General features: G+C 42.7%; 1 protein-coding gene across 2 annotated transcripts in view; it reads left to right on the forward strand.

Moving 5' to 3' along the window:
• The window catches only part of UNC93A (unc-93 homolog A), a 41,034-nt gene that overhangs the window by 19,500 nt on the left and 9,040 nt on the right, over positions 1–12,494 (forward strand). For both annotated transcript variants that reach the window (XM_020809789.3, XM_072994183.2), the window contains exons 6-8: positions 199–410; positions 1,874–2,009; positions 4,021–4,152. In XM_020809789.3, coding sequence (XP_020665448.3) covers positions 199–410; positions 1,874–2,009; positions 4,021–4,152 — 480 coding nt within the window. The remainder of the gene's footprint in view (positions 1–198; positions 411–1,873; positions 2,010–4,020; positions 4,153–12,494) is intronic.

Here is a 12,494-nt window from a genome sequence, read left to right on the forward strand (position 1 = left end):
TGTATGCCCTTCTACTGAGGGCTTTGGCTCCAAGCAAGGAGTTTATTTAAACTTTCTCGGCCTTTAAGGCTGGAATTACATTAGAGTCACTTATTGGCTAAGTACTCTGACCTTGTAACTCGGCTCTGATGAAAAATAAATCAAATCCTTGTCATTTAAAATGTTCTTTTTATTGAAATGCATCTTTCCATTCTTCAGCCAGTGGAGTGCTTGCTGTGGTGCTAGTCTCTGTATTTCTGGATCGAATCTCATCTGACCAAGCAGAAAGTGAAGAAAAAAAGATGCCGTCCTTTTGGTCCACTTTCTTGGCAACGTTCCAACATCTTAAAGACAAACGCCAGTGTCTCTTGATTCCTCTGACCATGTATAGTGGGTTTGAACAAGGGTTCCTTGCTGGTGACTACACCAAGGTAGGAATGTACTAGAGCTTGGAAATGTAACCTTTTGAATTACAACTCCTGGAATCACCTAGTTAGCATGGCTGCTAGCCACAGCCACCCATTTAAGAAGTATACATAATCAAGAAGGACAATTGTTTAGAAACTGTCATCAAGGAAGAGAAGGCCTGAACAGACAGAACTACACAGATGCCACAAAAGGGCACAGACAGTGATACTGAAAATCATGTACCACCTGTAGTACACTTGTTCCTTATGTCTCTAATACTTCCAATGGAACTGCTGTGGCCTATTAGATTGGGGAGGGAACAGATAATCACTTACTTGCTCCTCTAAAATTTTGGTATCTGAGCAGCAAATGGCCCTTCCCTCTTGTCCTCATGATACAAAGTAGTAGTCAATGTTGGGGAAATTATTTTAGTAATATTTTAGTATTTTTATATTTTTAATGCAGAGGCTGTCAGGTTTCCTGGCTGCCTCTGCAGTAAAAATATAAAAATAACAAAGTAAAGAATTTGCTCCCCTCTAATGACACTACAAAACTGCTGTCTAGGGCAGCTATCTCATCTGTGTAATGGGTCTGTAGTTTACAGAGAACACAGAGTATTGAACTTTAGTGCTGAGAGATACCTTTTTATAAGAGCATATGCATTTCCTCACCCATGCATATTGTGTTGTGTTTGCTTTGTTTTGTCATTGGCCATTGGAAGGTGAAAACACGGAGAAAATTTGGAAGTCAGTGTGTCAAGACACACATGTATGAGGATATTACATTGTAGGAGGAGAAGTGTTTAAATTGGATGGAGTATGCATTGTCCTTAAAGTATCATTTTACCAAATGTCACCAGGCTGAATAATCAGGGAGTTCAGGCTTTGCTACCCCAGGATAACTGAACGTGCAAATAGGTCCTAAGGTGTTTTCTGCCTTAATGCTGCCGTTCCTAGCCACACAATCACCACCAGAACATTCCCCTCTGTAGATGTATTGGGTTGAATCCATCATTAGATCCTACTCAACCAGGCTGGCAGAAGTACCTCTCTATAACAGCCCCTGGAAACGATCTGCTGAGAGTCAGGAGACTCTGTTGAAAGAGGTACATTGTGATGGAGAATGTACCTCTTCCTCTGAAATAAGGAAGAGGCAACTTCCATGAGTGGAGCCCATCCATCTATAGAAAACAGATTCTAGATCCAGCCTAAACTCCTCCGTGTTAATTAGAGGTGGGCAAAGTGTGGCCCAGTTTCTAAAACATGTTATTTTGTGACAGCAAGCTTCACGCTAATGCCAAAAGCTCTGTGGTCCAAAATGAAGTGATGCTATTTTGATCTCATCTGTGTTGCATTCACCCAGCATTCAGAAACAAAGCTTGAATCTCAAAGGAAAGCATAAGAATTTGCTGTGAGCAACAGCAACAATAATAGTCTTCATAACGGTAGCAATACTATAAACTGTATCTGTCTCTCTTCTTTTTTAGTCATATGTGACCTGTGCACTTGGTATAAATTGGGTTGGTTATGTGATGATCTGCTTTTCAGCTGCCAATTCACTCTCCTCCATGCTTTTTGGGAAGATTTCCCAGTTCACCGGCAGAAAGGTTCTCTTTGCACTAGGTAGGTAAAGGCTCACTGAGGGGTGAGAGGCTCACCTGGTACGAGGATGGTTGGATATGGTCATGCTTTGCACCTTTGGTGACCTGGCCATAACACAGCTGACAGAGTCACCGGAGGCCCAAACTAGGCAATATAGTTAGCACATTATAAGAAGGAGAGCTCTTTTAAGAAGTAAAATATATCTGTTTGTTCTAGCACAGACTTGCCTCTCTCCATGTGGTTCAGAACCACTTGTGTTTGTTTTTGTTAGCCACCAGAAGATAAACAAGGGCATCGTTTGCAAGCCTGATTGCTCAGGCAGGCAGCTTTGGAAGATTTACAAGCCTGAAAAGAAAATATTGCTATAGCAAGAAATATGTGTTTCTTTTAATGTGTGGTTTGACTAAGACTCTTCTTCAGTTCTCATGGTCGACCATGTATTCTCCAGTAAGAATGGAGCCTGTTCTCTAACCAAGTCTACACCATATTATAACCTGATCTTTAGCACTTTAAATTTCACTTGTAGATAATCCCTAATGGTTGCAGTTTGATTAAGAGAGTATGTTCAAGAAAAGCAACATTGACTATCTGAAGGAATTCCATCTCTCTTTCTTCCACCTCAATATATTCCAGCTCTGAGGTTTTTCTCTTGGCTGTACCACGCGAACATCAAAGCAAATGAAGGCTGCAATCTTATGTACACTTTCCAAGAAGCATGCTCCACTGGACTGGGTGGTGGATTTTACTTCTGAGTATACATGTGCCAAGAGGATATTTTACCTGCTGTGCTGGAACCTACTGGTGCTTAAGCCCAAACTCCCCTTTCCGCGGTCAGCCAAAGACATCTTGCTGCCACAGAAAAGCATGATAAGGCCATTCTAAATAAATCTAATTTAGCAACAGATGATCTTTACAACTATTGGCTTGTTGCAACTTTCCATTCCTGGGAAAGTGTATTGAGAGGGTGCTCCTGCCCAGCTGCAGGCATTCTTGGAGGAAACAAATAGCCTAGAACCATTTCAATCGGGGTTCAGGCCAGCCCACGGGATTGAATTGGCATTGGTGACCCTGCAAGACAATTTCCTGAGAGAAGCAGAGTGGTAGAGTGTAACCCTGCTGGTCTTCCTGGATCTTTCTGCAGCCTTTGATACCACTGACCACAGTATCCATGCGGGATAGCTATCAAGTTTGGGATTTGGGGTTATATTTTTGGGTGGTTCCAGTCCTTCCTCGGGGGCTGATCCCACACGGTACAACATGCAGAGGCATTGCCCACCCTTTGGGTCCTCTGGGACATGGTCCTGCTGAGATCAGCTATCTCCCCAATGCTTTTTAAGTTATATGAAGCCACTAGGAGAAGTCATATGGAGATCTGGAGATTGTTGTCTTGAATGCAAGACATTTGCAGGTGACGCTGTGTGAATCTTTGAGTGCTGTCTAGCAGTGATAATGGAACAAACTAGGGCCAATGTGGCTGGATTTTAGAGGACCACTGAAAATATCTGTTCAGCTGGTCTATGAAATGTAACCAGTCAATGTAATCTGCTTTACAAATGGGTGTATTGTGCTATATTGTTAAACTGCTATTGCTGTGATTTTAAAGTTATTTATAAACAGTGAGGGATTTGGTTGTGTATTATGCTCGGCAGCTTTGAGAAAAAGAATTGTATATAAAATGCATATATCCTGCTTGAAACCCTCAGTCACATGGGTAAGCAATACAGGCCAACCCTCCCAGGAGACATGGCTGATCTCCCATGCTAGGAAACTGACAACGATAATGGATTTTGAAGTCTAGGAGCATATGGAGAGTTCCATGTAGGGAGGGTTGCTTTAGCAGGCTGCTAGTCTCTGTAGTTGTGCTGATCCTGCTTATTTATTTCCAGAATCATCCCAATGGTAACAAAAATAGGGACAAGAAAGCAACAAGTGTGAGACTTGGCTGGATGCAGCTTAACAGTAACTTCTTATGTTCTTAGGTTGCCACTTTATAGAGTTCTTTGTTTTCTTATGATCTTTTATAATCCAACAGGTGCAGTTCTCAACCTTGCCTGTATCCTAGGGTTCCTGCTCTGGAAACCTCACCCAAAGCATCTCGCTGTTTTCTTCATATTACCAGCCCTCTGGGGTGTGGCTGATGCTATCTGGCAGACACAAACAAATGGTAAGCTTTTCCTATGCCAGAAAAAGGTAACAACTGGCATAGTGCTATATATACACCTTTATTATTTATCGGATTGATTTTTATACTGCCCATCAGACCAATGGTCACTCTTGAGTGGTTTACAAGCAGCAACAATAGCATAAAAATAACATAACTAAAATATATTAATTTAACTAAATTAAACTCAAAAAACAAATATTAAAACAAAGTTAAAACTGGCGGCAATTGAATAAAAGGCTGATGGTCACAGAGCTCTTCAGCTGGCAAGTTTTGAAAAGCCTGATGGGATACATGTGCTTTTAAAAGCTTTTTTAAAAATGCCAAGGAGGGACCCAGGTGAATATCAGATGGTAATTCATTCCAGAGGCAGGACACAACTGCTGAGAAGGCAGTTCTTTGCTCTCTCCCTTTGGGCCTCCCTTGGGATAGTGCCTTCAGCGCCCAGCCTGGGAAGAGCATGTAGGGCAGTCCCTGCTGCAGGCGGGCGTTCTGCTGTGTAACTTACCATATACAGTATGTGCACTTGAAATCAGTCCCATTTTGTTCAGTGGGCTTTACTCCTAGGAAAGAACTGCACTGCTCCAGAATGGCACTCTCACCTCAGTTTGATACTACCTTAACTGGTGTCATCGTCTTAGAACTGCAGAGCTGGAAGGGACCTTGTGGATGATTCAGTCCAGTCCCTCTCAAGGAGGCACAGTGGAGAATCGAACTCCCAACATCTGGCTCTCTAGCCAGAGACATTAAACCACCGAGCTATCCAGCAGTTCATAGCTCCATCCTATGCATTTCTGGGACTTGTACTCTGACAAGGTATTCAGAATTCTCTGCTAGGCAGCTCCGGTGCCTTACCCTGAACTATAGCACATGAGTTCTAAGTATATCACCAAATTATGAATCTCAGACTTCCACAGGGCAGAACCATGCCAGTTATAGTAGCATCAAACTGTCATACCTGGAAAAGGTAGATAGTCTCTTAGGGTGCAACTGTACTGGCCATTTACCTCATAATTTACAGCAGATGAGGCACAGATGAATTGAAATTCAAACCTGATGACTACCCGATGTAAAGCTCAATGCAGAGAAACCCATCGTGGAATTTTTCTCATTCTTTATTTAATTTTTTTTATTGGGGAATCATCTTTGTTGTTGTCGTTCAGCCAGCAGGGATGGTTATATCATTTTTGTCCACTCTCTGCCAATGTGGTGATCTGATCAGATGGATGCAAAGGGATGCTCGTAGGGCTGTAAGTTCCCCTCAACTGAGTGCTCCTAGTCTCCAAGCAGGGTCTTTTTAAAAAAAAAGAAAAGTTTCCAAATGAACCAAGCTTCATTAGGTCACTAACAAAAATGAAATAAACAGAAAGTGAGGTGAAAATGGCCAGTTAGCACCTTAAGGCATCTTCTGATGTTGAACAGAACTCTCTGCCTCTGCCCTGCTGATTCATGTGAACTGTTGTTAGTCTGTGGAACTCCCTGCCACAGGATGTGGTGATGACATCTGGCCTAGATGCCTTTAAAAGGGGATTGGACAGATTCCTGGAGGAAAAGTCAATTGCAGGTTACAAGCCATGATTGGGGTCTATAATCTCCAGGCTTAAAAGGAAAGTACTTCAAAATGCCAGATGCAGGGGAGGGGTATAAGGAGACAGGTATCCAGTTGTCTCATGCGCTCCAGAAACACCTGGTGGGGCCAGTGTGAGCTACAGGAAGCTAGACTAGATGGACCCTTTGCCTGATTCAGCAGGGCTCTTCTTATGTTCTTACGTTGTCTGGACAATTACAGTGGTTTACCCAAGGAACTCTGATTTGATAAACTGCAAAAATAGTGTATTTTCCTCATTGTGTAATCGTGCAGGAGACAATCTATCCAATCTCAGTAGACTATGCCCTTTATACAAAGTATTGGAGGACACGCCTCAAAGCAGTTGTGTTAATAAGTCCTGGCAGAGTTGTAAAGTTTAATAACTTGTTAATTTGGGGAAATATTTTATATATTTATGCTTCCTCTTGAGCTGAGTTACATATTTGCCATAGTCTATCTTACACAGGTTCAAATGCCTTTTATTTTTCCTGATGGCTTCCAGTTTGCCCCTTCAGTGCTGCCAAATCAAATGTGAGTGCTCAGTTTGATAAACTGAAGAAAAGCTAAAGACAAATGAACAAAGGATGATTAAGCTTTATAAAGCGATTTACAGTCAAATCTTCTGTATGTCTACTCAGAAGTAAGTCCTATTGTTTACCCAGCTTTGCCAGGCTAATTATGTAGAGGATCACAGAATTAATGGCCTTGTTGATTTCTCTTATTATTTTAAACTGCCTTAAAGACTACAGATTAATTATATTCATTTTATGTATGTTTATTAAAGAGTTTACAAGCCACCTTTTAAAACAAAAGGCTCTCCCCCCTGGCTTATAGTTAATACCATAAAACATTTAAAATCAATATATGATAGCATTTAACCAGCAGCAGCAGCAGCATAAAACAATGTAAATCAGACCAAGAAAAACCAGGTTGCCAATAAAAGCAAAGAGGAATTACCGTATTTTTCGCTCCGTAAGACGCACCTTTCCATAAGACGCACCAATTTTTTAGGAGAAGAAAACAGGAAAATATAATCTGTTTTCTTCGCTCCATAAGACGAACAGACTTTCCACCCCCCTGTTTTGTGGGGAAAAACTGCGTCTTATGGTGCGAAAAATACGGTATATCCTCTTTCCTGCTTTGGCAGAAGGTTGGAATCGACTATCCTTGGGGTCCCTTCGAGCTCTACAACTCCATGATCCAATGTTAGATTCCAACTTGTCCTTTCAGTAAAAAGTGGAATGAAATAACAAAACACGTTGAAAGGCTCCTGAAAAGCAAAGAGAGAAGGGGCCCAATGGTGAGGGAGCAGACCTTAGAAAACTAATTCATTCTTGTCACACATCACTGTGTTTTGAAACTTCTTTGTTATGACTTCTTACCGTGAAAGTTCCTCCCTGCATTGCATGTTGCATATTAAGACATCAGAAGAAAGATCAGTTAATTAGAAACTAATTAAAATGTTTATTATCTCAGGAGTAGAGAAATAGAAAACAACACTGCACGAGAAAAAATTAAGATTGGAGAATTTTAAAAACCCGAGCTGTTCTGCAACATTTACATTATCATATAAAGCATAACATTTTTGAACTAATTTGCTTTGGAGGATAAAGAGGTCACCATTTTGCTTTGGAGAATGACCCGCAGACACTTGTTCCATTATAAAATATCTGCCTTTTCCCCTGAGAACATCATGAAAATGGTATCTTTGGAACAAAAAGACAGAAAGAAGAAAGGACTACAGGAAATTCATATTAATGTGATATCCTTGAGAGCCCCACAAAAAAGGGCACAAAAATTGTATGAGCTTCCTGGATTCCCAGATTCAGATTTCCAGCATGGAGGAAGCTGAAAAGCATGTTGTAAGAACCAGGCAGTGGTGGGGAAGAGTGGAACATATAATTGGAAGTTGAAGTCACACTGAAGTTATGCATGGTGTCCTGAGATGGAATGAAGGAGGAGGAGGCCTACTCACGAGATAGTCTAAGAATATCTGGGGCACCAAGTATAGAAACTACTGTTCTAGCAGGTGATGTGATGACAATAAGTTTCACCTGGAGTAGTTCTCAGATATTGTGTGAGAAAGAAGGGTGGACAAGTCTGGTCCTGTTGCTGGGGGAAAATGCATTGTTCAGCTCTGAACTCAGAACTGCCTCTATCCCAAGTGAAGCACACTGACGCCTTTATCAGCAGAAAAGAAAGAGGACCTAGATATTGGCAATATTTATACTTACAAGCCTGGAGGTAATATTAGATGCTGGGCTAAATCACTTACACTGATGGTGGAAAGGCTGCACTAGATCCTGCAAAGTTGGGGATGGTGAGGGGTGTATTTTTAAGAGGGAGCAAAGGGAGCAGTTGCTACAAGCCACATGGGAGGAGGTGACATTCAGGGGAGCCATTAGTATTGTTGCCAGCTATTTTCCTTCAGAATACCATTATCATGAGGTCCAAAACCTAACAAGGGAAAGAAAAATTACAGAACGAATTGTACTAGAGGTTGTAGTGTTCTTTTGTCGTGACAGGGCGAGCAGAGTTGTGGGTGGCCGAAGGTCACAATTTCTCTTCACCTTTCACTCTTTCTTTCTCCTCTTCTCACTGGAAGATGGCTCTGACCACTATCCTCTAAGCCAGGCGTCATCAACCCCCGGTCCGCGGCCCACTGCCAGTCCACAGGCTGGCCAGAATTGGGCCACGGACATGTGTCCGGCTTCTTGCCAATGAAGGAGGACACAGGAAGGCAAGGGGGGGCGGCTTCTTGTTAGCTGGCTGCTCCCTGGAGAGGGAGGGTGGGGAGCAAGCTAGCAAAGCCGTGCATCAGGGCGCCACTCACCCCCCACCCTTGCCTGCCTATGTCCTCCTTCATCTGCAAGAAGCCGGGACGTGGAGCTACTTGTGGGGAGAGGGGAGTGGGAGAGATGGCAATAGCCGAAGCCAGAAGGGGAGAGAGAGATGGAGCTACTTTACAAGAAGAGCCAGGAGGCAGAGCAAGGGCCGGGTGCTCCGGGTGCTCTCCTCCTGGCAGCAGTGGCGGCGACGGGGGGAGGGGGGTGGGTGGAGAAGAGCCAGGAGGCAGAGCAAGGGCCAGTGCTCTGGCGGCTCTCTTCCTGGCAGTGGCAGCAGCGACGGGGGTATGGGGGTGGGCAAGAGCTGGGTAAAATAAAATAAAAATGAAAAAGACTCCCAGGCTTCCGCTGCCACCGTGGGTGGGCAGGCGCTCCTGCGCATGCGCGTGCATCAGAGAGGGCAAGCAGAAAGGGCCGCCCCACCTCCCTCAGAAATTTTGCCGGTCCACACTAGTAAAAAGGTTGGGGAACTCTGCTCTAAGCTACCACTTTTTGACCCCTCTCTGACTTGCTTTTTGTTTATTTCTTTAATAAGTAAATACATATTATTTGTAGGCTGCCTTTTCCTGATGAGGGGACTCAAGGAGGCTAACAACATTAAAACAAATAGTTTTATGGTTTAATTCCTACTTTTTAAAAATGACAGTCTGATGGTCCCTCCCCAAGGACTTATTTAGATTATGCTTTGGGACCAACTCATTAACTTTGAGATTTCTTAGGAGACATCTGTTTTGATCTCAGATCTCACCCACCTCATTCGTTCTCCAGTCTGGCTTATGTTTTGAAGGGTTGTCTGTCTGACAAGCCCCTCCTGTGTTCCGCTTTGCAAACTGTTACAAGTTACAGGCAAGAAAAAATGGACTTGTTTAAATGTAATATGATGTTTACCTACACTTTTAAATTTGTTTTTTTATTTTAAATTGCAAATGTAAAATAAGGGGGGAATTGATGTTCAAGGAGAGATGGGAAGACATATGTTTTTCAAGAATCATAAGGAGGAGCATGCCACTGAAATCTGCAGAAACCTCTTCTGTAGAGAAGTGCAATACGATATGAAGCTACTGCAAACAGTAATTTGAAGAAATCTTTAAAGGAAGGACCTGGCTGAATCTTTTCCAAATGTTATTTTAAAGGTTATCTACTTATAATCTCTTGTCATTGTGTATAAATATGTTCTTTTTATTTTAGCTACAAAATCTTAACATTATGATGGCAAATATTTTGTTGCTGTTTACTTAAGTCGAGTCTGACTCTTCGTGATCCCATGGACCAGAACATGCTAGGCCCTTCTGTTGTCCACTGCCTCCTGGAGTTGGGTCAAATTCATGTTGGTAACTTCGATGACATTGTCCAACCATCTCATCCTCTGCCATCCCCTTCTCCTTTTGCCCTCACACTTTCCCAACATTAGGGTCTTTTCCAAGGAGTTTTCTCTTCTCATGAGATGGCCAAAGTATTGGAGCCTCAGCTTCAGGATCTGTTCTTCCAGTGAGCACTCAAGGTTGATTTCCTTCAAAATGGATATGTTTGTTCTGTTTGCAGTCCAGGGGACTGTCAAGAGTCTCCTCCAGCACTACAATTCAAAAGCATCCACTGGCCTTGTTAGCCATGTTCTCTGAGGCCCACTTGACTTCACTCTCCAGGATGTCTGGTTCCAGGTCAGCAACTACACTATCTGGGTTGTGTGGGACATCCAGATCTTTCTGGTATAATTCCTCTGTGTATTCTTGCCACCACTTCATGCTGTCTTCTGCTTCTGTGAGGTCCCTCCCATTTTTGTCCTTTATCATGTCCATCTTTGGACAAAATGGTCCTTTAATATCTCCAATTTTCTTGAACAGATCTCTGGTTTTTCCCTTTCCATTAATTTCCCCTGTTTCTTTGCACTGTTAATTTTAAAAGGCCCTCTTGTCTCCCCTTGCTATTCTTTGGAAGTCTGCATTCAATTTTTTGTAACTTTCCCTATCTCCCTTGCATTTTGCTTTCTCTTCTCTGCTATTTGTAAGGCCTCATTGGACAGCCACTTTGCTTTCTTGCCTTTCCTCTTCTTTGGGATGTTTTTTGTTGCTGCCTCCTGTACAATGTTACGAGCCTCCATCCATAGTTCTTCAGGCACTCTGTCCACCAAATCTAGTTCTTTAAATCTGTTCTTCACTTCCACTGTGTACTCATAAGAGAGTTGGTTTAGATTATACCTGACTAGCCCAGCGCTTTTTCCTACTTTCTTAAGTTTAAGCTTGAGTTTTGCTATAAGAAGCTGATCAGAGCCACAATCAGCTCCAGGTCTTGTTTTTGCTGACTCTATAGAACTTCTCCGTCTTTGGCTGCAGAGAATATAATCAATCTGATTTCGGTATTGCCCATCTGGTGATTTCCATGTGTAGAGACGCCTCTTGTATTGTTGGAAAAGAGTTTGTGATGACCAGCTTCTTCTCTTGACAAAACTCTATTAGCCTTTGCCCTGCTTCATTTTGAACTCCAAGGCCAAACTTACCTGTTGTTCCTTTTATCTCTTGACTCCCTACTTTAGCATTCCAGTCCTCTATAATGAGAAGAACATCTTTCTTTGGTGTCAGTTCTAGAAGGTGTTGTACGTCTTCGTAGAATTGGTCAATTTCAGCCTCTTCAGTATTTGTGGTTGGTCCATAAACTTGGATTACTTCGATGTTGAAAGGTCTGCCTTGGATTCGTATTGAAATAATTCTATAATTTTGAGATTGTATCCCAGTACAGCTTTTCCCTCCCTTTTGTTGACGATGAAGGCTACTCCATTTCTTCGATGGGATTCTTGGCCACTGGACTAGATATGATAATCGTCTGAACTGAATTCGCCCATTCCTGTCCATTTTAGTTCACTGACGCCCAGGATGTCAATGTTTATTCTTGCCATCTCCTATTTGACCACATCTAGCTTCCCAAGGTTCATAGATCTTACATTCCAGGTTCCTATGCAGTATTTTTCTTTACAGCATCAGACTTTCCTTTCACTTCCAGGCGCATCCACAGCTGAGCATCCTTTCGGCTTTGGCCCAACCACTTCATTAGCTCTGGAGCTACCTGTACTTGTCCTCCGCTCTTCCTCAGTAGCATGTTGGACGCCTTCCGACCTGAGGGGCTCATCTTCCAGCCTCATATCTTTTAGCCTTTTATTTCTGTTCATGGGGTATTCTTGGCAAAGATACTGGAGTGGCGCGCCAGTTCCTGCTCCAGGTGGATTACGTTTAGTCGGAACTCTCCACTATGACCTGTTCGTCTTGGGTGTCCCTGCATGGCATAGGCCATAGCTTCTCTCAATTACTCAAGCCCATTTGCCACAACAAGGCAGCAATCTGTGAAGGGGGATGGCAAATAATAGCTTTTTAAAAAAAAATACCCTGTGTTCCCCACCTGACAGAAGAAATGATAACCAACACACAAGCTGTAGGGAGAAGTCGGAGGTAAGGAGGGGCCTCCAGTAAACATTCTGCCCCAGGCCTCCTTCAGAAGGGCTTGTATAGAACTGAGTCCTGCCCTCTAAAACTGAGCAGAACACAGATTAAACTGGATGCTCAAATAGTGAGGCATGCATGAGTAGCTCAGTCTAATAATCAGGCACATTCCTGAGATTCTACACAGTTGGAAACTTAGCAAAGGCAAGGCTGAAAAGTCAGCAGCACCTATCAGATTTTAAGCAACCAATTACCCTTTTCATGAATCTGAAATCTTATATTGATCAGGAACTCCCCCTAGAGGATATTTATGGAGAGTGCATCACTTGCTTTACCCCTGTTTGTTCTGGAGGTGGGTCCTACCTTATTAGGATAAATTGGAAAGGTACCTGATATGTAAACTTTCAAGTGCTATAGAACTTTTCATAAAATTGAATTCTAAAAGAAATGGAATGGAAGAGTACATGGAAGTCTGAATACATG

The sequence above is a fragment of the Pogona vitticeps genome, chromosome 1 (assembly GCF_051106095.1).
Source record: "Pogona vitticeps strain Pit_001003342236 chromosome 1, PviZW2.1, whole genome shotgun sequence".
Taxonomy (NCBI): Eukaryota; Metazoa; Chordata; class Lepidosauria; order Squamata; family Agamidae; genus Pogona; species Pogona vitticeps.